Source organism: Equus quagga, chromosome 2 (genome assembly GCF_021613505.1).
Source record: "Equus quagga isolate Etosha38 chromosome 2, UCLA_HA_Equagga_1.0, whole genome shotgun sequence".
Classification (NCBI taxonomy): domain Eukaryota; kingdom Metazoa; phylum Chordata; class Mammalia; order Perissodactyla; family Equidae; genus Equus; species Equus quagga.
In genome coordinates, this window is record NC_060268.1 from 183,791,925 (window position 1) to 183,817,291 (window position 25,367).

General features: G+C 57.4%; 1 protein-coding gene across 2 annotated transcripts in view; it reads left to right on the forward strand.

Moving 5' to 3' along the window:
- The window catches only part of INPP5A (inositol polyphosphate-5-phosphatase A), a 226,732-nt gene that overhangs the window by 153,039 nt on the left and 48,326 nt on the right, over positions 1-25,367 (forward strand). For both annotated transcript variants that reach the window (XM_046652236.1, XM_046652237.1), the window contains exons 6-8: positions 1,493-1,596; positions 12,945-12,997; positions 15,035-15,154. In XM_046652236.1, the coding sequence (XP_046508192.1) occupies positions 1,493-1,596; positions 12,945-12,997; positions 15,035-15,154 (277 nt within the window). The remainder of the gene's footprint in view (positions 1-1,492; positions 1,597-12,944; positions 12,998-15,034; positions 15,155-25,367) is intronic.

Genomic DNA, 25,367 nt, shown 5'->3' on the forward strand with positions numbered 1-25,367 from the left:
GCTTCCCGTGATTAAACACACTTCTGCGCCATTTCCAGTCACAAATGGGTGTTTTGAATGGAATCCCGGCGTGGTAGTCACTCGTTCATTTACGCAAGCCGGTGCCCACCCGCCTGGGGCAGCAGCCACCTTCCCCCTGGGCCTTCGGAGGCGATAGAGATTGGTGAGGGCGTCTGAGGGACCGGCCTCAGAACCAGACGCACCTGTTGTGTGTGACTCGTCTCCATGGTTTGGGAGCAAGATCCGAGGAGCAGGGGTCCAGTGAGTGCACAGCTCCATTCTTGTGCCCTGTTCTGTGTTCCCTGAATCCCAGAACGTCCTGTTCTGTGTCCTGTGGCTGGGCCCAGGCCACACTGGCGCTCCTCACTCATCTCCAGGTCCTCACCCTCCAGCACTGTGGTTTTGCCTGCCGATCGCTCTCCACCGAACAAATGGTGGGAGGGGCCTGGCGTCCTTCCTGGGAGGCTGCCAGCCGGTCTCCTGCCTGCTCTGCCCGTGGTTATGGGTCCATGGGGTGGATGGTGCACCGGAAACGCTGATACAGGCTGCTCGTGGGACGTGGAGCATGACCCCCGCCCCCCGCAGAAACTCTGATGCACAACTCATCATTTGTTCCAAAGCCAGTCCCCAAGAACCTCCTAACACCCCAGGAACTTCACCCTGGGATCAGGCACCCCTGACCCAGGAGCAGGGGAACATGCGATGTGGGGCTGGCAGTGGTGGGAACAGGCCATCAGCCATCTGGGCCAGGGTCTCCCTGTAGCAGTCTCGGCAGGCCTGTGTGCTGTGAGCTCCCTGCACAGCGTCCTGTGAGGAGGCAGGCAGCCCTCCGCCCACATGGGCCCCCAAGCGTTTGAAGAATAGATTTATGCATTGGTTCATTAGACCCCACAATGGGCGCGGGGAAGAGAAACACTCCCAGGACTGGCTGTAGAAGAGAACTAGACCAAGCCCTGTCTGCAGGGGCTCAGCCCAGTGACAGGGAGGTGGCCCCAGCCTGGGCACTGGAGCCCCGGGGCCACGTCCAGCGAGGTGATGGGCAGACAGCTAGGGCGCGAGTCCAGAGTGCTTGCTCTCTCCGCCTCACATAAAAACTCCTCTTCCCTGGACATGAGTGATGTTGGCTGGATGTGAGGAGGAAATCGATGTTATTAAATAAATTCATATTAGGGTATGAGTGAACGGTAATTCTGCAGCCCTCTTAAATATATTCACGGTTTTAACAGAGGATGCCAATTAGCCTGTAAATCTGCAGGCTGGAAGCCCTTAGGGGATAATGAAGTGGAGTGTCAGATTCCAGGTCCTGGAACTGGAATTTACGAGCCACAGGCATCCCCAGAGCAGCTGGCCTGCCTGTTGGCACCCCGAGTCACGTTCTCCTCCTGGGGCCTCCCTCTGCCTAGGGGGCTGCACTGGTGGGACCCAGCGGCATCAGCTGGTTGGAGGGAGCGAGTGACGAAGTTATTCATGTCCTCCTTCCTTTCTTTTCCAGCTAAGAAGTATAAAAAGGTCACTGGCAAAGAGATCTACTCAGACACGTTGGAGAGCACGCCCATGCTCGAGAAAGAGAAGTTTCCGCAGGACTATTTCCCCGAGGTACGCCCAGGAGCCCGCGGCCACTCTCACTAATGCACCCGCTTTCAGAGGGGTCACTTCAGAAGTGAAATTTGGATGTGAAATCCTCGTACTTCGGGGTGGGGTCACATCTGACTGCGTCACGCTCCAGTATTCTGTCTTTCTGGAGGTCCTAAAGCCTCCGCGGTTCATGCGGGGTGTCTAGGTGAGGGCCGAGAGAGTCTCTGTCTGTCATTACGTCAATCAGTAAATTTTCTCATTATCGTGTTCAGGCAAAGGGACCTTCCCCAAAAGATGTAGGAACACAATGATCAGTTCACTTGGGGCCTGGAGCTCCGGGGGCCTCCCAGCAGACTCAGGTGTGACTGTCCATCCGGCCAGTGATGGTCCCCAACCCAGCAGGGGAGATGCGCCGGGGCTGTGGCAGCTGCGGTTTCTTCATGTTCCCAGAGTGCTTGAGTGGGCGCTCCAGCTGTTTCACAGATGAAGCCTTGAGCCTCAAACCTGGAGCTGGGTGCCGCCCACCCCATGTGCCAGCAGGAGTGTCTGCTTCCTACAGAGATCAGAAATTAAGGAAAGAGTTGGGATCATTTATTACCCACTGCTCAGACACAATTAATCAGAAAACGTTGATATAGTTCCTTTGGGTTTTAGTGCATTTTTTATAGTTGTTTTTATGTAGCCATTATACTGCCCACACAATTCTGGATTCTGGTATTTTTAGTAAACATTATAACCAGCATCTTTGGAGTCTCCTGATCCTGTGTGATCACATGTTGATCCGGTGTGGTCGCCCTGCCCTTTTGTCGTCTGTTAAATCACGGTAGGGTGTGATACTGTGATTGAAGCACTTGGCTGTTGAGACTGCAAATCTGGGCGTCTGCCTCTGACAGCCGCGTTTACGCGCCCGCGCAGCCCACCTCCCATGACAGGCTGTCTGCTCAACTGCAAGAAGGATGGCTCCGCTGAGCCTCTTCTGCTGGAGTACTGCTGTGTGGTAGAGAGGCCCCGCCTGCTCGCAGAGCTGACTTCCAGCAAGGCCACAACTTTATTAACTTGCTTTATGACCCGAGCCTGGAGAGAAGGGATTGTGGCCGCCTCCATGAAGGATGGGTGCTCTTGTCACATTGGGGCGAGGCGTCCTCATCCATTGTCCCCAGCCAAGGACACGGTGTCAGGGGGCTGGCCTGCTGCCCTCCGCTGTCCCCTGCTACTCCTGAGGTTGGGGGTGGACGTGGCCGGGAGGCTCTGGAAGCCTCAGTTCTCGGCCCTCCATGAGCACAGCCGGGTCACTGCGTCCTGGTGACCCTCCCGGAACATTGGCCTGTGGCTCTGTCCCGTCAGGAGGACAGGGCTGTAGTTTCCTGGGAGATGCCGAGGGCCGAGAAGTCAGTTTCAGGGCCCAGTTAGAGCTGAGGCCGGCATCTCGGCCTGTCCCGGACACTGCCCCTGCCCAGCAGGAGAGCAAGTTTAAGCAGGTTCACTGGGCCGGTTTGGGGACAGCCCTGAACTGGCCAGGGAAGAGGCTCTGATATTCTGGCATCTTCTCCGAAGGAAAGCGCCACACCCATGGGGCTGTGCATGTTCGGGCTCTCCTCGCAATGACCCCATCCCTGCTGGGTGAGAAGCCCACCAACCCTCTCAGGCCCGCCTCTCCACGCTCTCTGTTTTGGCCAGAGGCACCACTGGCCACGGGTGACTGGGCTGGAGACTCAGGTCATCTCTGGCTCTTCCCTCCTCACCCTGGGGTCCAGGCCCAGCCCAGGAGGGACACGCACGCCCACTTGGGGGTGGGCTGAAGTGTACCCCAGAGGAGGCGGTGCCTGGTAGACAGGAGGCTAGTAGGGGTCAGTCAGGAGGGAAGCCACAGTGGGCGGCGGCAGTGGGCCCTCAGCAAGGAGCAGGGCACACAGGGCAGTGAGGACCACAGGTACCACGAAGGGCCGTGCACCTGGGAGAGAAGGCAGGGCCGACTCGGGGAGGCCATGAGGCCGCCACACCCGGGTCAGTGCAGAGGCTGGGCGGACGGGGCGGGGCTGAGAGATCCCATGATGGCAGGCAGGCAGCACAGGACATGGGCCCACACGGTGTGATGGCTGGCCGCGGGAGCGTTGGAGGCAGTGTCTTTGCTTGCAGCCTCTCCTTAGTTGCTGCATGGAGTCCTGACCTGTTGCACGTGTGAGACAAGTCAGGCAGCAACTGGGCTGGTGCAGCCTCCAGGCTGAAGAGCACCTGGGGCTTCAGGCCCCCCATGCCCTGGAGATGAGCTCACTGCTCTTACCGGCCCCCTGTGGAGACCGTTTGCAAAGAGATGAGCCCACTGCCAGCCCTGCTTCGGCTCGATCCCCACAAGGTGCGTGCTTCTCCAGGCCACTCAGGTCTGGATGTCATTCCCACACACAGGCGGGCTCCCCGAGGACCAGGACATGCCCTCATGGCCCAGCTCCCAACAGGCACCACTGTGTGGCCCTCGTCACCCCCGGCACTCACCCTGTCTCCCTGGGGTCTTGCCTCCCTCTTGGGTAATTCCATAATTCTATGTCCTTTCACTGCACCTTCATCCTCAGAGCTGGGCTCACTGGTGGCTCCCAGGGTCTGTAAGTGACAAACCATGATGCTCCCCAAAGAGGCTTCTGTGAGGGGCACTGTGTCTTTCTGAGTGGGCGGAAGAAGGAGACTGAGGCAGGGCACCCAATGTGGGTCGGCCTCCGTGGGGAGTCAGGCTTCCTTGACACCTCCGGGTTCCTCCGGAAGAACGTCCGGCAGCCACTTCTCAGCGCAGGATCCTCGGGCATTCCGACCCCCCAGCCCCCGGGCAGCTCTGGCTGTCATCTCTCCCTGGATGGGGGGCCGCCTTCTGAGGGGCTCCCTGCTCCCCCTGGCCTGGAGGCTCTTCTCCAGGCCTGGCATCCGCAGCGCTCACTCCCTAGGCCCCAGCAAATTTGCAGGCTCCCCACAACTCTCTTCACTCCACTAGCCCAGGCAGCCTGGGGCAAGGAGGCCAGGAAGCTCAGGCTGAGGTTGGCATGGGAGGGGGGTTGGGGCCAGGTCTGGGGGCCTCTGCTGTGGTGTCCCACCTCCCAGCACACCCCTTAGAAAGGGCAGATGCCCTGCCAGGAGCTGGGGCACGACCCCTCTGCTTTGGTGCCTGCAGCTGGTGCGCTGTCCCCTGTGAAGTGCTGGCAGAAGCAAGGTTCTGTGGAGGCAGAAGTGAGGGGCTGCCTCCCTCCCCTTGGGGGAAACTTGGCTCCTGGCTCAGCAGACCTGGCTCCAGGGTGACCACACTGTCACACCCATGGGCAGAGGGGAAAATGTGTCTGGAAGGAAAAGCTTGGGTGTCTCTGGGTGGACCCCGCCCTCTCAGCTGGTGAGCAGCATGTTGCTGGGTCGAGGGAACCCCCATACCGGGGGCCTGGCCTGTCTGGGGTCACCAGCCTTAATCCATACAGTGTGACGTTGCTACGTTAGAAATAGTCTCTGTGTCCTGTCCATTTGGTCTGACGCCGTGTGGCCATGCAAACGAGTCCACGAGCGTTTCCAGAAGTGAGTTGTTGCTCATCTTTCTTTTCATCCTGGTAAATTAGCAGAAGGGAAATCTCACTTTAAAAACCACGAGCGCTTCCAGCATCTGTCAGCAGTGTGGTCTTTTTCAGGTTTGTGAAGCTCCGCAAACCTCTTACCACGCTCTGTGAGTCTGTACCAGGGGCCAGTTGGCGGGAAGCCTGCCTCAGCGTGTCCGTCACGGTCGCGCTGGCTGCCCACGGGCCGGAAGGCATGCGAGTGGCGGATCCAGCGCCCGCTCCTGCCTCCTGCTGTGCCTTCAGGCTGCTCCCTTAGCGTTACTGGAACACGTTTGCAGGAGGGAATTGGTTTAAGACTGATTTCTCTTTCTTTTATTACCACCACTTAAGGATAATCTAAACGTAATTACCACGATGGAGGCATAATGCAATTCCAAATAATTACAGCCCGCTGCATATAAAACTAACAAAACTTTCTCTGTTGATTTACGGGTGCCTTTGGCTTGGCATGAATTCCAAACGCTGCCTCTGGGAGTAGCTCTCCAGATAATGTGAGGCCATTTTTAAAAAGCAGATTTGTGTAGTCGATCGGGGCCGAGGCATTTTTTTCCTCTTGCCCGTAGTGAGAAATTGGTTGTTACCATAGATCACGGGACGGCTCCAAGCTCTTATGAAAGATGAATTAATTTCACTAATGCTCCGAAGCGGGCCTTTCACGGGGAAGGCTGTGTGGTGATAACCTGCCTGCAGCCTCCCTTTTCTCAATGGTGATTTATGCTGTCTTTTAGTAGATGAAACCGCCTGTATTCGCAATCCATCTGCTGGCTAAAGGAATCCTATTAACAGGGGATCTGAGCAGAGACTTAATATTGTAAGGTGAACGATGTGGCAGCCCCTAACCCCCCCACCCCGGGTGTGACGTGTTTTCATTTCATGCTGATAAACTCTCTGAGAGCGGAGGGGGCACCCTAGCCCTGCTGTCCCCCATCTGCAATCATATAGAGTCCTTGATGGAGGTTTCAGAAGGTGGCCAATGACCAGAAAGTTCCAGAACATAGACTGGAAGGGAGTAGATCAGTCAGACATTTGAGCAGTCCACCTAGCCCATACACACACCCCACTTCCATTTACAACAAGCAGCTACATCTGGAAACTTCTGTGAGTCCTTCTGTAGCTCCCGAGCACGGGAGCCTGTGATGGAGGCCCTGGGTTTCCCATCTCTGTACCTCCGAGATGCTGGCACTTCCCAGGCAAGCAGGTGGAGGACAGCCATGTGCGTGCATGAGTGTGCGTGTTTTGGGTAGAGGGTCATGCAGGTGAGTCACACTGGGCAGTGACCTTGATGGGAAAGGCACTTGCCGCTCTGATGACGGGTGGACCGACCCCCCCCCCCCCCCCGCCCCCGCCAGCTTGGCCTGGGTTAGAATCCTCCAGAGCTCAGTGTTCTGCCGCAGGAGGGATGTGATTGTCCGCGGAGGGGACTTGGGCCCAGCAGTCAGGGAGTGAGTGCCACTTGTGCTTCTTTCTCCAGGGGGCTGGTAGTCTTGGGCGAACTGAGGTCTTGGGGCCCTAATTCCTGCACTGTGAACGCAGGCAATGTTTTCATGATCACCTCCTGGCCCTTGGTTGGAAGGGGATGGGGCCCTTGGCGGTTGTTCTGGAAGGACCACGATGTATCCTGGCCGTACCCAAGGACCCATAATCGAAGCTTGGAGCCAGCCCTCTGAAAATGTCAGAATGTCCTGGGCTGAAGCTTCACTTTTTCACACTGTAAAATTGTTCGGAAATGCAGTCTAAACACGTTAACACATTCATGACTGCAGTGATGAACTTACTACAAACGGAAAGTATTTTCTACAAATATTTAATCAAAGTAGTGGGGATGTAATAATGTTATACTGTTAAACTTTCTGAGAGTCGTTTGCAATTTAATTCAAAAACTTTAAATCTAGTTAGAATCCTAACGTTACAGTCATTATACATCTATATTATACAAAAAAGTAACACTATCTCCTGTTTTATGTATTCATTCCATCAATAATGTTGAAAACAGGGCACCGTTAATATGGAAAGTTAAAAAGTGTGAAATATAAGATATACACATGCAAATGTATTGAAGATATGTATACACAGACACCTGTTACAAATAATTGAAAACTGAAGGTAACAATAACTAATTTTTGGTACAGAAACTTACAGAGCCTTCTGTGTTCAATGGAAGAGGAACTGTTGATGGTTATATTAAATTCTATGTAAAAATCCATGTGTCCAACTCAGGCCTCAGACTGAGAGTTCTGATTGCAGGGTGTTGGCCTGTGCCTGTGTCCGTCCTGGCCACGCTGCTCTTCTGGAAAGAACCTTCTAGAAGCGGGTGAGATGGGGGGCCTGGCACCCATAGCTGTTGCTCACTGTGAGGCACATCGCCCTCCAAGTGTGTGGATCGTCTCCATTCACACCTCACAAATGTTACCGGGAGCCATGGGTCCTGAGGACAGCTAAGGCCCTGGCCTCGGGGAGCGTGCGTCCTGGCAGGAGAAACCGATGGCATGTGCTCCATCAGTGAGCCATACGTGAGCAGGACCACATGGTTGGGACGGGCAAGTGTGGGGTGGGCAGGGCACAGTGCCAGTGTGGGCTTGGCAGCTGGAGCTGGGTGGAGGTGACGACATGGTGGCCTGGCTGTCGAGCTGACGGAAGACTCCGGGCCGGAAGACTCTGGGCCGGGCTGGGTGTCTGGTGAGCTGGGAGAAGAGCCAAGAGGAGACTGGTCAGGCGGGAAGGAGACGGGGAAGAGGACGAGGAGACAGCGCCTAGGAGAGTCATGGAAACCTTAGTTTCTGAGACGAAGGAGCAAAAAAATCCTTCCTCCAAGAACTGGCCTCGCCAAAGGAGGGGTCCCGAGTGGTGGGCACCTTGAAGGCGCTCTCGTGATGCAGAAGGGCCTGGGGCAGGGCCGAATGACCAGGCCCTGGAGGCTGTGTTCCTCAGGTGTCCCGGCTTCGAGTCCAGAGTTAGAGGGGGGAGGAGGGAGAAGAGGAGGAAGGGGAGGAGGAGAGAGCAAGGAGGAGGAGCAGCCAGCTCGAGCCCCTTGGTGCAGGGCCTCTCCTGGGGAGGGGGGAGCTGGCAGAGGGTCAGCGCTGATCAGGAACAGCTCCCAGGGTCGCTGCTGAGTCCACACATCCTGCATGGGGGAGGAGGGGGGTCCTCGACTGCACAGGGCACCTACTGCCCTGGAACCTGCCCGTTTCTCCGGAGGAGTGGGTCCTGCCACCCAGCGCTCCCCTCACGGCCTCTGTGCAGCTGGAGCAGAGACCATCAGGCTCTCTGGGTCGTTGTCGATGGTGCCTGTGCACGTGGCTGACTGCCCGCGGTGCGCTTGGCCCTCCCCGGCCCTCTCTCGGTGCTGGTCTGACCTCGGGTCTCGTGCCCTGTGCGTCAGAGAGTCTTCATGTAGGTTGTTCCAGGGAGTCAGCCTGGGCCCTGTGCACACGCAGCTTCTGCCGCGCTGCCTCCGGAGGGCTCGCCGCCAGCACAGAAGTTGGGCCACTCTGAGCAGGGCTGCTGCGTGCTGCCGCTGCTCATTTCCGAGTGTGGACCCAGGTACCAGGGTCGTGGAGCCACTTCCCACCCGTGGACGGAAGGACAGGGCGTGGGATGGAGGATGTGTTGCTGGTGCTCTGGGAGGGGCCAAGGAGAGGCCTGCCAGCTGGGCGGTGCGCATCGAGACCCCCTTCCCCACAAGGCGAGGTGGCTGTCTTTCTCTTCTGGAAAGATGTGCCTCCTGCTCTGGCTCTAGGAAGAGAGGTTGGCCTTACCAGGTTACAATGAGTTTATCCCCAGTCTCATGTCCCCTCTGGCTCCCACTGTGGCCTGGGTGGGGTGGGGGCAGGGGTGAGAGTTCAGGCTCTGGGGCTCAGGGACTGAGACCTGACTCCAGCTCCACCGCTCACCTACCGTGTGACCTCGGGCACCGTTCTCAACCTCTGGGCCTCAGTTTCCTGGTCTGTAAAATGGGCAGTGGTGCCCACCCCATGGGCTGGTGTGAGAACTGGACACGCTCAGCGTATCTGGCGCTAGGATGACGTCGGCACCACAGCCCCGGCACGGGCCGTGGCTCTGCTGCTGGAGTGCTCCGTTAAGCACACGGGCTGGTGTTCACGGGCCACATGGGTGCTGCACTCAGCCCCCAAGCTTGGGGAGCTCCTCGGCCAGCAGCCTGCTGTCCTGGGCTCTGTTCTCACCTGCACTGGACATGGGCAGAACCCGCAGCTTAGAGTACTTGTCTTGTCCGAGGCCCACGGCTGGGACTCCATCGGACCCGGGCAGTCCCGGCTCCGTTCCTTGCTGCTGCAGAGGAAGGCCAGGCCCCTGTCCTTGGAGCTTGAACGCCAATGGGAGACGTCCTTTCAGGCCCAGTTGGAGGCCACGTGAAGAGAGGGAGTTGAGAGAGTGTCCTGGCCGGGGCGTGGTGGGAAGAGTTCTTGGGGAGAGGGCTGGATTCGGATGTGTGGAAGGTGGAGGAAGGGCATGCTGGACGGAAGCGGCAAGGCAGCTGTCTGGAATCAGGGCGCTTGAAGGGGAGAGGTTTCTGCGTGGGGACTTTCCGAGCATTGGCTCAGCGTCCCGGCCAGGGCACCGAAGGGGCCTCAGTAGCCCCAGCTCCGCGCTGTCTTAGCTGACTTCATCACAGACCCAGTTACTTACGTGGAATGAATAAGAACATTCTATGGGCAAATGCCTACCAGATATTTGGCGCAAGAGTTGAATGTCTCAAGCAGCGGCAGACAGGTCCACTACACGCTCGTGCCCTGCAGTGGTCAGGCCGCCTATCTAGTGACAGATGAATTGGTGACACCTCAGTGAGTGTCCAGGGTCTTTCGCACGGTGCCTGTCCTCCCAGCGGGCAGTGCGGCTGGAGCACTGAGGGAGTTGCAGGCTGGGAACCAGAGCCAGCTCATGGTGTGAAGCTGAGTGGAGCTGGAGGAAAAGGTGCCTGCTCTGTGTCTGCTGGGGAGCATGTGGGGACTCTAGGTAAACCTAAGGCCACTCTGAAAACAGGCAGTGATGGAAAGGGCGCTCCCCTGGGGCTCAGGGCGAGAGGAGAAAGGCCGGCTCTGATGCGGGCAGCGAGTTTGCGTCTGCGACCTCCTCAGTGTCACCAGGGAGCAGGGCCCCAGTCTCCACTGCTTCCTGGTCGGGGTCCAGGGCAGCCGCAGAGCTGCGAGGTGGAGGGTTGGGCCCTTGCTCCACAGGAGGCTGCAGACCAGAAAGGTCTGTGAGACCAACGACCCAGACACCAGTTTACTCCCCGTGAAAGTAATTCTGCGGAACAAGTTGACAAAGAGTTAGAATAAGTATGTTTAGGATGCTCAAAGAGATAAATAAAAGGATGACGTTAATTAAAAAGAAGGTGTTATTAAACAAAACAGAAGCAAAGCAAAAACAAGGAATAAGAAAAAGAGTGTCTAGAAGCACAGTGACTAAAACTAGCAGAGTAGATTCCAAACCACACGTGGCCGAGGAGGAGCCGGTGATCCAGAGGTGGTGGTGAGGGTTTGTCTAGAGCACAGCCAAGAGAGGCAGTGGTTTCTGTTTGCTTGGTGGCTTTTAGGTTTTTATTTTTGCCCTTATGGAAAAGAGCAGCCTGAAGGCCCCTTGAGAGGTTCCATACTTATCCAAAAGAAATTCCAGAAAGAGACAATGGGCAGAAATATTGGAAAAGGTGAGAGGGGACATTTTTCCAGAACTAAAGCCCTGAGTTCTCAGACTGAGTCCTGAGCAGGATATGAAGCCAACTCAAGCCTCGAGCGCAGGGAGTTCCGATCACTGGCTGAAGAGAAACACCTAAGTCACCAGCGAAACATGCATGGGGAAGGGTTGGCCACGGGACGTCGCCAGCCTCGGTGGCGCTGCGGCCAGCGGGATGACTCAGAGCCCTGAAAGGGAGATGGCAAGTGGAGTCATCAGCAGGAAAGCAGCGGCTGTGTCTCCCTCCTCAGACTGGAGGGGCCTGGGGAGGGAGCCTGAAGAAGGCTAGTGCCTGGGATCCCAGCACTGCGAGCTGCAACGGAGGGCTGAGAAACGGAGGGCTGAGAAACGGAGGGCTGAGAAGGGCCCTATGGTGGGAAGGGGACCTGGAAAAGACAGCTTGTCAGGGCTGGACGGGCGCGTCTACAGGACAGAGGGCTGCTGGGGTCGCGGCGAGAGCCAGGCGAGAGGGAATGCAGGTGCCGGGTTTGCACGCGGAGGTGCAGGGTCGTGCAGAGAGCACTCTGGGCAGACGGTTGGAATCCAGAATGGGGTGCTGTGAGGCTGAGCGGCATGGAAACTCGAAGGTGGCCTGTGCAGCTCGGTTGTTGGGGCTTAAAGTGTAAACGGACGGTAGCTGATGGGGCTGTGGGTCAGGGAGAGCCTTTAGCGGCTGGGTTGTCTGCAGAAAGGAAGGGCTCTCGCTGGGCTGTCTGCAGTCCCATTCTCGGGGCCCTCCTCTCACACAGGGAGCTCTTTGCTGCAGCGTGTGACTTTGGGTTCCCCTGTAGCAAATCCAGGCCCACGGGAGGACAGAGTCCTCGCCCTCTGCTGCCACTGCCTGTCCTGCAGGACGCCCGAGTCCCCGCAGGTGCATCCCCTCCTCCCTCCACTGTCCTGAGGACCGTGTGCCAGGCCCATGCTCCTGCTGGCAATACCAGGGACAGTAGACGCCCTGCCCTGGTGGCTGACATTCGAGGGGAAACAGGACATTTTCATCCAGTTTGCTGAAGGGTTTGCACCATGGTCTTTGTGATTGGGGATTCAGGAGGGTCTCCCACTGCCTCCTGGGGGTTTGCAAGAGGGGAGGAGCTCACTCCCCAAACTGCTTAGGCTGTGATGCTCCCGTGTTCAGTGTGGCTATTTAAATTAAAATTGCGCAAGATAACATTGCAGCATTTGGCTCTTCAGTCACACACTTCCAGTGCTCGGTGGCCCTGGATGGCTAGTGGCTCCCGTATTGGGCAGCGTGACACAGAACATTTCCATCATCACAGCTACAGCCCAGCCTCCTTCCCTGCCCAGCGTGGGCATGAGTGTGTGAGATGGTCGCTGGTCATCGATGCTGGACGTGGCAGTAGCCAGCCCAGTCGGCCTCTGGCCCGAGCTGTGGGAGAGGCACAGGTGTGACTCCCGCCCCCCCGTGCCCTCCCCGCCTGTCTCCTTTGGTCCCCGGGTCACAGACCAGCAAGAGAAGAGTGCGGATTCTAGACAAAGGTTATTCTCAGGGGTAGGCGAGTGTGGCGGCAGCAGTCACTGGGTCTCTGGTTTGCCCCTCCTCTGTCTACAGGCTCCGCACTGTCCCGTCTGCCGCGGCTCAGCTCTCTAGAGTCAGCATCGCAGGCACAGAGCTGTGCCAAGCCCCTCGCTCCCGTAGCCGCTCTCGAGGAAGGGCCTTCCTGGCAGGCCCGCTCACGTCTCTGCAGCCTCAGACTTCCTGTCCCTCGCCAGCTCGCCCGCCATCCAGGACGTCTCTGTGGACGCTGCCGCTCAGGCTTGTGTGGGGCGGCCAGCGCGCGCATCCTGATTTCCTCTGGAGGCGCTCCTCGCGTGCCTGTGCTGATGGCGGTTTCCTTGCGGCTTCTCTCGAGGGCGGGGTGGTGCTGTTTCTTGTCCCTTTCCTACCCACACTGCCTGTGGCCCTGGGAGCTCGTGCCCATGGAGCTCTGCGTCACAGCGAGCGTCTCGGTGCTGAGAGGCTGACGTCGTTTTCCTCTGACTGCAGATGCGTCATATGTGGCCCCTGATCGTGTGTGTCACGTGTGTCCCTCTCGTTCCACTCCTAAGCCAATTTATTTGTGTAACCTCTTTATTTTTCAGTGCAAGTGGTCCAGAAAAGGCTTTGTCCGGACAAGATGGTGTATCGCGGACTGGTATGTGACTGTCTCGACCATCTCCCTCTGTCAACTCTCAGGACATCTCCTCCTTTTGTGTTTTGCACAAGTGGTGTGTGGCGAGCGTCCCAGCAGAGGCTGCAACCCGAACCCGTGCCCTTTGACCCTTTTTGTTCTCGGTGATGCTGTGTGACACGGAGTATTGTCGCCTGGCCCTGTGAGTGCAGCATCTAGGCTCCCCACCGAAGGCCATGCTGCTCCTTCTGTCGGCGTGAGGCTGAGCACCCGCAGTGCCAGCCACTGCTGCTCCTGGCAGCCCCGCCTCTGGTGGTCCCACCGTGGCCCCGTGCGGTGGTGTGATTGGTCCAGCAGCACGTCCTGGTGGGCGCTTGAGCACAGGTGAAGTGGACCCTCCAGCTTGGGGACCGCAGGCGTGGCCCTCTCTGAGGCATGAGCCCCACCCTTTCTACCATGAGAGGAGGCTTGTTATCCGCTCTCCTGACGCACTGAAGGCCACGCGTCTCCCCGAGCGTGCACCCTGCCACCTGGGAGCAGCTGGCAGGACTGAGGGTACAGGGGCTCTGAGGGCGGGCGTGTGCCACCATAAGCAGGACCTGGGGAAGGGCCTCATGCTGGCTGATGGGCTTGTCCAGGTTGGGGATGTGGACCCTATTGGGTGCCTGATGGCCATGCAGGGGACAGCTGGGGGCTGTTGGCAGGCTCTGAAGCACCCGCCAGGACTGGAGTGCCCCCATCAGGGTTCCAGCATCAGCCAACAACTCTCCAGCCTGGGGATGCCCAGGGGGCAGGAGCAGCAGGGCCGGCAGCAGCCCCGTCCTGGGCCCACTCAGGTTGGGGCTCTCCCCAGGCGGGGCCAGGGAGCCCAGACAGAGGCACTGTCTTCGTCCCTAATCCAGGGAGTGCTGGGCCACTGCGTCCACCTTTTGCAATTGGTCACACCTTGGCACAGTATGGGAGGGGCCACACGGGGGTGGACCTGAGGAGGCGGGGTTGCTGGGGTCCTGGGGTCATAGGAGAGGAGTCCTCTTCTTTACTGTCACCCTGAGGAGATGGCTGTTATCAGTGGACAGGTCCGCTGGCTCTTGGGGCCCGGTGGTCCCGGCTCTGTGGATCACTGTGGCGTGCTCGCATCACTGCACCATCCTCAGTGTGAGGCAGACACGTCCTCAGTCGTGCAAGGGTCTCTCCGGGGTGTAGACAGACTGATGGCTGAATTCCAGCCTCACCCTGTTCCTACAGATGCAGAGACACATAGCAAGGCCGCCGGGGTTTCCCAGAGGGTTTGCTCCGGGCTGTGAGCTGGGGTTTCTTGAGTGAGATGAACCACTTAGTGCCCCCCACCCCCACGTCACAGGGGTCCCTACAGTGAGCTGCTGACGGGCACTGGGCTGCTTGGGCCGAGCCACCAGCTGACCTTGGAGGGAGCTCAGGCCTGGAGAGGCAGCTTCCTCCTGCTCCTCTCTTCCTCTCTCCTCCTCCTCCTGCCTCCTCCTCCTCTTCCTTTCTCCTCCTGCTCTTTCCTCCTCCTCCTCATCCTCTTCTTTTCTCCTCCTCCTCTTCCCTTTTTCTCCTCTTGCTCTTCCCTCTTCCTCCTCCTCTTCCCTCCTTATCCTCCTCTTCCCTCCTCTTCCTTTTCCTCCTCCCTTCTCCTTCTCTTGCTTTTCCCTCCTCTTCCTCTTCCTCTTTCCTCCTCCTCTTTCCTCCTCCTCCTCCTGGTTTGGCCAACAGCTTGAGGAAAGTTTCCGTGATTGTGTGTAGGTCATTTCCTTTAACAAGAAATATCTCCCTTTTCAGTTGGCCAGAGTAACTGCATTTGCAAAGAGGTTTAAAGACTTACACTTAAGGTCCCATGTGTCCTCCTCTGACCAGGTAGGAGGACATACTCTGGGTCAGCCTGGAGTGTCTGTGGAGGGCAGGAACACAGGGTGCAGGCCACCCTGCCCGCCACTAGCCCTGGGGCCCCTGGGGAGCCCGGGCAGGAGCAGCATGGGAGCAGCTGCGCCAGGGGGCCGGTGGCATCGCCCTGTTGCTGAGCCTCCTTCTCTGTCTCCGCAGCGCCTTCGACCTGGTGAACATCCACCTGTTCCACGACGCTTCCAATCTGGTTGCATGGGAGACAAGCCCGTCCGTGTACTCGGGGATCCGGCACAAGGCGCTGGGCTACGTGCTCGACAGGTGGGTGCCGGGCGGCCAGCTCCTCCATGGGGCTCGCAGCTCCGCTCTGGGCCACTTTTCCTCATCTGTTTTTTCCTATTTGCCAAAACTATGAAACTGCAAATGTTGCCCATTGATACGGCACAAGTCCCGACCCCTGTCCCAAGGCCCGAAGGGCTCTACCTCACAGACCCAAGGTGGGCACCCCACTTGTCTTCTGTTCTGTGGGAAAAACAAGAAAGTTCCCCTGAGCCTCGGCAGAACATAGATGTCAGCTGAAGCGTCTTGGAGCCTGATGTCCGCGTTTTGGCTGTGGACCGAGAAGTGTATGCTCCACGGGGTTCTGCTGGTCACGGCCGGTGCCTTCCCAGGGCTCTAGCCCACCACCCCTGCCGGGCTCGGCTCTGAGCACCTTGGAGTGGCCCTGGCTTTGCAGGGTCATCTCAGCGAAGCCCGTGTGGCCCAGCTGGGCTGAGCGCCACCTCCCTCCTGGCCCTGCCCCTCCACAGTCCAGCCAGGCCTTTGGCTGCTGGCGGGGCGCCGGGGCAGGGCAGGGATGTCGGTGGTCTTCAGAGTGGGGAAACCACTTGTGCTTCCTGCCTAGGCTTCCTGCTGGCCTCCCCTTCCTCCATCGCTGCTGCTTGCTTCCCTCTCACAGCTGGTTTTCAGGACCCTTCTGCCCTGAGTCCTATGGGACCTGCCGTCATCTGTGACCTCCTCATGTGACTGTCACAGGGGTCAGAGCTGATGGGCTGTCATCTGGGGAAGAAAGGCAGCCCCTCGCACCCCGGTGGTGGGATGTCTTTGGTCTGGGGCCCCGCGCCCCTCTTGGTCTCTGCGCGGCCTTTTGTTAAAGCTCAGCGTAGTAGCCTAGGTATGCTTGTTCTGCTTAGCCCTCAAATTGAAGTCCTCTCCCACCAGTGTCCTGTGGCCTAAGTGACCATCGATGACCCGCTTGTGCTTAGGACAGCTGTTACTGCAGGATGGATGTCTTCCCATTTCTGCCTAGGTGATCTCAGATTTCTCCAGGAACCCCCACCCTGGCCTCTGCCCCCACACACCAGGACGCCAAGTTGTGTGTCCACGTAAATGCGCCAAGGACTGTGGCTGCCTGGCTTCTCAGCCCCGTGTTATGAGCCAGCCTCTTTCTGGTCCTCCTTCTAGGACTCTGACCTCTGACCCCTCCTGCCTGCACCCAGGATCCCTGGGCTTTGGGCCTGGCCGTAGTACGGCTCAATGCAGTTCAGCCTTGGCCATGGCCTGCGTGGGCCCCTTACCTGCTGCGTGCACATTCCATCTGGATTCCCACTGGGCTCCACAGGGATGTGCTCTGGACAAGGAGTCTCATCCCTGTGCTCACATTAGCCAGATGTATCACGGTGGTCATCAGGTCACCTCCAGGGACCCTGAGATCAGGTCCCTCATCCTGTCCGAGCACCCTGTCACCTGCGGCCGCCTGCCAGGTCCACGCAGAGGGACCGTGAGTGTGGGACATGGGGGTCTGGTGCGTCTGTTGGTACTCCTGCACACTGAGGGCCTGGCCATTTAGCCTGAGCGCAGTTGGGCACTCTTCAGGGGCCCTATTGGCTTCCCGGGCTCAGACTGAGCTGGGCTCAGAGGTGGGACTAACACTGAGGCGATGGAGGGCCAGAGTGGACCTGAACGTGAACCTGAGCTCTCGGCCCAGCACTGGGTGAGACCCGGTACTGTCCCACAGCATGCTGACCCACGACTGCCCATGACAAGGGGCTCCCCATCTCCCTGTGTCCCAGCGTGCTGACTCACGACTGCCCGTGACAGGGGGCTCCCCGTGTCCCAGTGCTGGGGTGTCTCAGCCTTCAGCCAGCTCATCCACTAGTCCTTGATCTTCCGTTCTCATCCAGACCTGCTTTGGAGTACATCCAGCATGCAGGCCCAGCATCACCCCATCTGTGCTGAGGCCCCTGGAGTCGAAAAGGCCAGCCCTGCCCTGAGCAGGTTCAAACACTCAGGTGGGCACTGGCCTGACGGCACCTGGCCAGGAACACAGTGTCTCCATCCACAGGAGGCGAAGAAGTCATCCTCCTGTGAGGGGTCGCCTGGCAGCAGCTGAGGGCTGGCCTCCCTGGGGGCTGCTTGGCTGGGGCACTGTGGGCAGACAGCCCCTGGGACAGCGAGCCAGCGGCCCGGGAGCAAGGACCTAGTCCAGGTCATGGCCCTGTGCGGTCTTGCAGTCTGACGGGTCCCTCTCTCGCTGGGACCTCCCGCGGAGCATGGGCTGAGATGGATCCATGAATAAGCTGGTCAGGTTGGCAGCGGGCGTAGCATTAAAATGTGTCATTGCCCCAAACTGCTGTTCCTCCACGGCCTCCGGGAAAGCAGCCTTTGGGTCTAGGGCACGCTCCTGCGGCTTCCCGTTCCCATGAAGCGCTGCTGTGGGAGCTCAGCCAGCCACAGATCCGGACCTCCGCTGCGCAGGGCCGGCACCGCACAAAGGGCAGCTCTGTGGGGGCCGTGAGTACCGGGCCGCCCTTTCATCCGGGCTGCTAACCTTTTGGCAGCCACCATCAGACTGCATTCTGCTCTGCCGATTGGGAGGACAATGCCACGCCGGCCCTTTCAATGGACGCCGCCACCAACAGTGCCCCATTCACGGCGTTGGGAACCTCTGCGAGCTTTGTCTGCTGGGCTCCACGCGGAAGCAGGGGACGGCCAGGAGGTCCTGAGAGGGGAGCTGCCTTTCCCGGCTCCGGCTCCTTGTAAAGCTTCTAGGGCCATGTTTCTGTCGGAGCGTGTGGCCTCAGGCCCCGGGGAAGGGCAGAGCATCAGCCTGAAGTCCTCGTCCCTGGGGGCTGGTTGGGGGAACCCTGTGCAAGAACTGAGAGGCACCCAGAGCTGTGTGTGCAACTTTTCTACAAATCTGAGATGATTCCAAAATAGAAACTTCATTAAAAACCCTGGAGAGACACACCCTCCTTGTCTGAAGTGTGGGCACTCCTTGGGGTTCAACCTTCCGGTGGCACCAGCTGCGAGTGACACAGAGCACCCAGCACCACGGCCGTCAGGGACAGCGTGCATCTCCATGACCTGGCAGGGGTGCCCTCCTGCCCGCAGCCATAGCCGGGGAGCCTTCCCCAGCATGGGCCTGCCTGGAAGGGCATAGACTTGAGACACCAGAAGATGAGAGTGTCACTGTCAATAAACTGCAGCCACTGGTTCCTTTGGGTTTTTATTACAAATAATAATCTTTATTTTTTTTGTGCAACTTATGAATTTTTTGCTTTCAATCTCTTGTTATGAGAGGTTAAAAAAAGAAGACAAACCCTAGTTAATGAAGAGTGTCAAGCTGAGAGACTGGGAGGTGAGCGGTGCACGGGGTTTGGGAGATGCGGGCTCGGGGTCCCCCTGCCCCAGGAGCTGGTGCTCAGACCCTCTGCGGGCCGTGGGTGCAGGTGGCACCCTGTGACACACAGTTAAGCTGTTTGGGGAGCATTTGGGGATTAAACCAGAAGCAGAGGCCTCAGCTCGCACAGTCCTTCCTGAGGCGACAAACGCTGACACTTCCCGAAGCCTCCTGAGCTTTGGGCCGTGAAATGAGATTTTTTTCCACAAGTGACAGGGCTCTCTGTCTCCCCTTTGAAATGTGGCCTGGCCTAGTTCAACAGAAACATTTTTACATTACAACTGTGAAATCTCGGCATAAAGCGCCCCTTTGTACCCCCCATTATTTTCTCACAAATATAGTCCATTGTCACAGCGCTGAAGTTAATTTGATCAACATTGGGACATTTAACTTTTATGTTCGGTCAAAAGAGTTGTTTCATGCTCATTTTGGGCATTCAGAGGAAATGATTGCCAGAAAAATAATGTTGCTGGGAACAATTGAGAGCAATTAGTTTCCCAGGGAGAGGCGATGTGATGCCGTGGCCACACAGCCCCCTTTGTGGTCGGAGGGGTGGTCATCAGTCAGCCGTCAGCCGCTCAAAGACCCTCCAACCTCAGTGTTGCTCTTCAGGCCGTTCCCAGAACTCCCCTTGCTGTGTGGAGAGCAAAAGAGAAGCCGCCCCATCTCCAGGCAAAGGCAGTCCCCGCCCGGCCCGTGGGGAGCCGCCGCCTGACTCCCCACTCCCACTGCCCCCAGTGCAGGGTGCCTTGTCTTTCCTGGTGGTAGCTCTTTGGCTTGAGGCCCAGGTGGCCATTGTCACGCGTCTGTTTGGAGCTACCCTTGGACAGCGTGGAGTCCGGGGCCAGACGGCCAGCCCCCCCATTCCTCCGCAGCCTCTCTGCCTGAGTCTCCGGGCTCCTGGTGTCTTCACGGCGTTGGTGGGAAGGCGCCCACTGAGGACGTGTGTCCAGCTGTAGTGCCAACAAAATGGGCTTGGTAATCCTACGTCTTAGATGATTGATGGCAGCTGTAATTACCTTTTATTTTATTTTATTGAAGAATAAGCATCCAGAAAAGTGTACAAAGCTGCGAGAAGTCAGACCCACCCCTCCGCTGTGAGGTCTCCGTTTTCCCGTGTTTGCCTTGTGTGTCCTGTTCAGAAAAGCAGCACGGACATGCCGCTGCCCCTGTCTTCCCCATCCTGAACCCCTGTCCTGCTCCCCCCCCCACACACCGTCTCCAATTAGTGCCTGTCATTCCTTTTACACCTGTCCTGCTGTCACACACGCATGCACACTTCTGTTGCTGCATGTGAACACGTGTGCTGATGTTTATATTTTTGTTGCACGTTTGTGTGATTTATGTTTTTACGTGTGTGACCATCCATAAGCCCGTGGACAGACATCTTCAAGCATCATGGGAATGCGTCCTGCTGGGCACCTCCGTCTGCTGCTCGCCTTTGTGGCTCTGTGCTGTTCATGCCCGCAGTGCGGGGGACCTGGCTGTACCTGCTGTGTTCCCCCCCAGCGGCCCCTCTGCTCGTCTGCCCTCTCCTCAGCCTCTGGGATGTTCTCGGCACTTTGCTGACAAGCAGGGTGCCGTGGCGAGCGGTGCTGCCCTCCTGGAGCGTGGCCTGGTGCTCTGCGCTGTGACCAGGTGGCACCACGCCCACACCAGGCTGGGGAACGCAGGGCAGTCACGTTTCCTCAAAACTAGTGAGGTCAAGTGTCGTTTCCAGTGTTTGCTGGTACCAAAGTTTTTGAAGGCTCTGTCAGCTTTCTGAGATTCCAGCTCTTGCCTTTTCTGCCAGACGTTCCAGGAACGAAGCAGCCGCGGGAGGCTCAGGGGCTTCTCTGCCGCTGTCTGGCTTGTGGCAGCAACTGAGCCGACCTAGCAGAGTTTGCAAGGTGATTCTCAGTGTAGAGAAAGCACGTTTAATAAGGAAATGCTATGTTTAAAGAACAGATGGAAACGGTAACTGCTGAGGGGAAGCTCAGGGCGACTCTCCAGCTGGGTCAGGGCAGCTGTGCCCCAGGCGGTCCTGGGTCGGGGACACAGATGTTCAGAGGTTGCCAAGCGGTGACCTAACGATTGAGAAGTGCCGGCCTGGTGACTGGGGCCTGAAGCCCCCCACCCCTGGACTCCCACCTCGGGAAGCAGCCATGAGCGCACCGAGGAGGAAACTGAGGCCCGGGCCAGAGAGGGAGCAGCCCCCCAGGCTGGGACTCTCAGTCAGTGCGGCTGCCGTACGAGGCATCGCGGGTCTCCTGGCTGAAACTGCCTGCGCTCGCTTCCTCAGTCTGAAGGCGCAAGGTCCGAGGTGGTCTGCTTCTGGTGAGGCCGCTTCCTGGCTTCGCACCATGTCCTCATGCAGCAGAGAGCCTTCTGGAGCCTCTTCTTATGAGGCCACCTGCTGTGCGGGATCGGGGCCCACCCTGATGACCCCACTGAACCTCCTTAGCGGCCCCCTCACCAGTGCAGTCACGTGCAGGGCAAGGCTTCAGCATGGGAATTTTGGGGACACAGTTCAGTACCTAGTGGGGCCTCGTGGGCTCTTTCCAACACCTGAATTCGGGACCGGCTAAAACAAGAAGGGGCGTTTCAGAAATGTGGAACAGCTGAGGCGGGCGGAGGTCGTGGGAAAGAGTGGACTTTTCTAATTAACGCCTCACCAACCGGAACTTGCCCTGGCCCAGTTCTCCTTCCTGTTCTGCTCCATCGAGGCCATTGCCGTATTGGGCTGTGACTTCTCCAGGCCTCTGCCGTGAGAGTGGCTGAGGGTCTGTGCATGCCTGAGGTTGGGGAGCTCCACGGCTTGGCACGGGGTGCAGTGGTGTTTGCAACGTGGCGGGCACCTCTCGGCCCACCCGGCTGACGGATGTGTGTGCTGGGGCCTGGGGGCCTCCCTGGCTTGGGGGCAGCTTGCTGGCAGGTGCTGGCTGGAGGAGTCACGGAACATTTGCGGCATTAGGCCCGGGAGATGCCACGTAATGGAGGATGCGCTGTGTGCTGAGTGTGAGCTGGTCAGCCGGCCGGTCGCTGAGGCCCTCAGGCACTGGTTGTTGAGACTTGACATCAGAGACATTCTCATACCTTGTGCTGACCCTGATGCCGGCAGACCTTCCTGTTTGCCTTGCACGCGGTCCTTTCTTCTGTCCCTGCCTCGGGTGCATCCCAGATAAACTGTCCTGCTGCCTTGTGTTGGCGGCTGTCACGATGGAGTGACCGTCCACCTGGGGGCTGCCGGCCCCACAAGGGCAGAGCCAACCTGTGTGCAGCACCTGGTGGGGTCAAGTGACAAGTGAAGTCGTGAAAAATAGTCCATCCGTTTCTAGGAAGGTGAAAATAAATTGGTCAGTTTATTTAAAACAGCTTGAATATATCTACAATAAGCCATTCAATTAGATGTTTTAAGATTAAGGGAAACTTTTAAAGAACCCTTAAAATATATGCCCAGTTTTAGTAATTTTTGGTTGTTGATGTTTTTGCTATTTAAAATTGACCAGAGAATGTGGTCTCTACCAGATCCGAGAAATAAAAACTGACATCAGTGAATTCCTAATTGTAGACAAACTCCACGACATCTAGTAGTTAAAAAACAGAGAAGGGAGGAAGGCAAGGGCACCCGTGTGTTAGAGCTCCTGCAGAGTGCCACCCAGTCCCGTTCGCCTTCCGAACCACAGCTGCTGGGGGGACCGCCCTGAGCAGCCCCATGGTGCTCCCGCCCCAGCTTTCAGGGCTGTTAGAGCGCGGTGGTTTCCGAGCGTGTAACCTGTGACTCCTGCAGGGCCCTTGTCTCGCGTCAGAGGCCTTCCGCCTGCAGCGTCCTGGGCTCTGTTGTTGCCGAGGCGCACGTGCGCGGCCCTGGTCCCCGTGTGGGCCTGTGACGCAGTCCTTGTCAGCGCCTCTCCCGGCCAGGCTGTCCCGTAATGAAACTGCCTGTCAGAACACAGAGAGACTCCCTCTTCAAGACCTAAAAAATGGATTTTTATGGCTCTTCTTGTAATTCTCTTTTTGAATTAGGCATATGATATGGATGTGGGCCTACTTCTCAATCATAATAGCTCCTGACAAGGTAATTAATTTTAAAACAACTCTTTTTTTTCTCCTGGTCCAAATGGCACTATATTGAAATTAAAAATGCGTGTGGGGAGGGCAGCGGCCTGGCACTCAGGTGATTGCCTGGCCCGTGACAGCCCCTTCATCTTGCTGCTTGCTGCGCGACCTTTCGAGACGGCGGTGGTTATTAATGGGCTCACGCCATTATATCAAAAACAGCGGGGCACGGAAATATGATAAAGTTTAGGTTTTTAATGATAGTATTACAAGATTCTAGACATGCCGATGAAATGGCTCTGGCAGTTGGCGTGTCCTGCCCATCACCAGGAAGGAGGCCTCGCCAGGAGTCCCTGAGCAGCCTCGGCCTGAGGGCAGTGGGGTGGAGAGGCTCGACCCCCAGGAAGCCTCAAGAAGGTAGTGCTTTTCCTCTCTGAACAGTCTAGGGCTTTTTGAAGTTTACTTAGATATTAAAGCTGAAATTTGTTAGTCTTTTTAAAAAAGGATTTACCTCAAAATGAGTTTTACCATTTAATTAGCTACGTAGTCATTTACTTTCTTTTTCTTTTTTGATGAGGAAGATTGGACCTGAGCTAACATCTATGCCCATCTTCCTCTATTTTGTATGTGGGACGCTGCCAGAGCATGGCTTGATGAGTGGTGTGTGGGTCTGGGATCCAAACCTGCAAACCCTGGGCCACCGAAGTGGAGCCCGTGAACTTAACCACTGTGCCACCAGGCAGCCCTGATCATTTATTTCCTTAATTCATGCTTAGGGGGTCAGCTGTTTACATTTCTTTGTAATCTTTCATTTCCTTTCCGTCAAAAGTGAGGACAGTTCAGCGTGATACGTTAGCCAGGTGAATAAATCGGTGGCCTCAGCCCTCGCTCGCGTGGAAGTGCGAGAGCCGTGGGACCACGCAGGGTCGCTGCAGTGCCTTGTAAACTGGCTCTTGGGTGTTCTTAGGGACATGTGACCCCAGGCTCCTTGCCGCCCATCAGCCACCAGCCCCGGCACTGCCTGGTTCCAGTGCAGAGCGCTATTGTGCGAGAACAGGTGGAGTTCTTTATGGCTGGGATTCAATGTGAGTGTTTGGCTCAGGAAATAGTTGGGAATTGATGGGCGCCTGTTAACATGCTTCCCTGCTTTCTCATGACCCCTCAGCCATCATCCACTGAGCTTAGTGCCCTGAGGCTCGGGGAGCAGAGGAGGAATGCTCGGCAAGAAACAGACTCGATGCATCCGTGACACGTGCACCGTCCTCCCACACCTCTCTGGATGTGTCCTTGTTCCTGCAGCCATGCGCTCAACGTTTAAATCAACCTGCGTGTTCACCAACACAACAGAAGCAGAGTGTTGAGAGAGAACAACTGAGCAGTGAATTTTAGCCTATTAATCCAAAAGTTTTTATCACTTTCTACATTGAATTTTCCTAAGGAATGTGTGTGTTCTTGTGCTTTTTTTTTTTTTTTTTTAGGAAGATTAGCCTCGAGTTAACTACTGCCAATCTCCCTCTTTTTGCTGAGGAAGGCTGGCCCTGAGCTAACATCCGTGCCCATCTTCCTCTACTTTATACATGGGATGCCTACCACAGCATGGCTTCTGCCAAGTGGTGCAGTGTCCGCACCCGGGATCCGAACCGGCGAACCCCGGGCCTCTGAGAAGCCGAATGTGCAAACTTAACAGCTGCGCCACCGGGCCGGCCCCTCTTGTGCTTTTTAATAAGCAGAAGTTGGCAAATTATTAAGATAAAATGTGTCACTGTTTTGACATTTATGGTGTTTCTGCCCAGGATGTGGGACAGCTCCTCTCCCATCGGCTTCAGCTCTCTTCCCTTCAGCAAAATTGAGCTGGAGCTTTGCTTTGGTTTAGTTTCTCTTTTAAAAAATACTAAGAAAGAAAAGGGAGAGACCGCTCTGGGTAGAATGAGATCACGCGCCGGCTGGGAGAAGGGTGCTGCGTGACGTCTCGTGTGACAATGGTGTGATGATGCTGTGTGATGGTGGCGCTTGGCAACACTGTGACGATGGTGTGATGACAGTGGGTGATGGGGCTGTGACCGCTGACAGCACAAAGTGGACGAGCCAGCCGCCCTCACAGGCTGCCCTCAGCCCCGTCCCCAGCGCCGTGCCAGTGTTCCCATTGCCGCGTCCTCTGGCCCCGCAGCCACACAGCAGTGCCTCCCCTGAGCAGCAGAGATGTGTTAGGAAATGGTCGTGCCAACAGCGTCCCCTCTGCTCATGGCCACACCCTGACACACCCCGAGGGCATGTTACTCAGGGCCTTCGAGGAATCCTGTCCCAGGAGCAGCCTGGCCAGGCGGCTCGGCTCTGGTTGAGGAGCCTTGCCCCGTGGGTGGAGGAAGGGGCTTGCCCAGCAGTGGCTGGGTGGGGGGAGCAGAGGGAACACAAGAGAGAGGAAGGGACAGAAGGGAGCACGTCCGCTAAGGGCCTCCTGCCCGTCCACCCTCAGCCACCACCGGGAGCTGGCCGTCACCTTGCTGCTGAAGCGCAGGGATGTCAACAGAGCTGCATGAATGTGAGTGACTCCTCAAACCAGGGCAGCGTGGGCTGCGAAGCAGGGGTGGGCAGGCTGGTGGCCACAGGGTGTCAGGGCTGGGGCTGTGGCTGGAGGGGAGCACAGAAAACTGACGGGCATTGCTGAGCCTGGCAGAGATGGCAGACGGAGGTGGGTCTGCAAGCCGAGCCAGCAAAGGAGCGACCAGCTGCCTCTGGGTTCAACGTGCAGGCTGCGTTTCGTGAGGGATCCCTTCTTTTTTTTCCCCTCCCCAAAGGCCCCCAGTACATATTTGT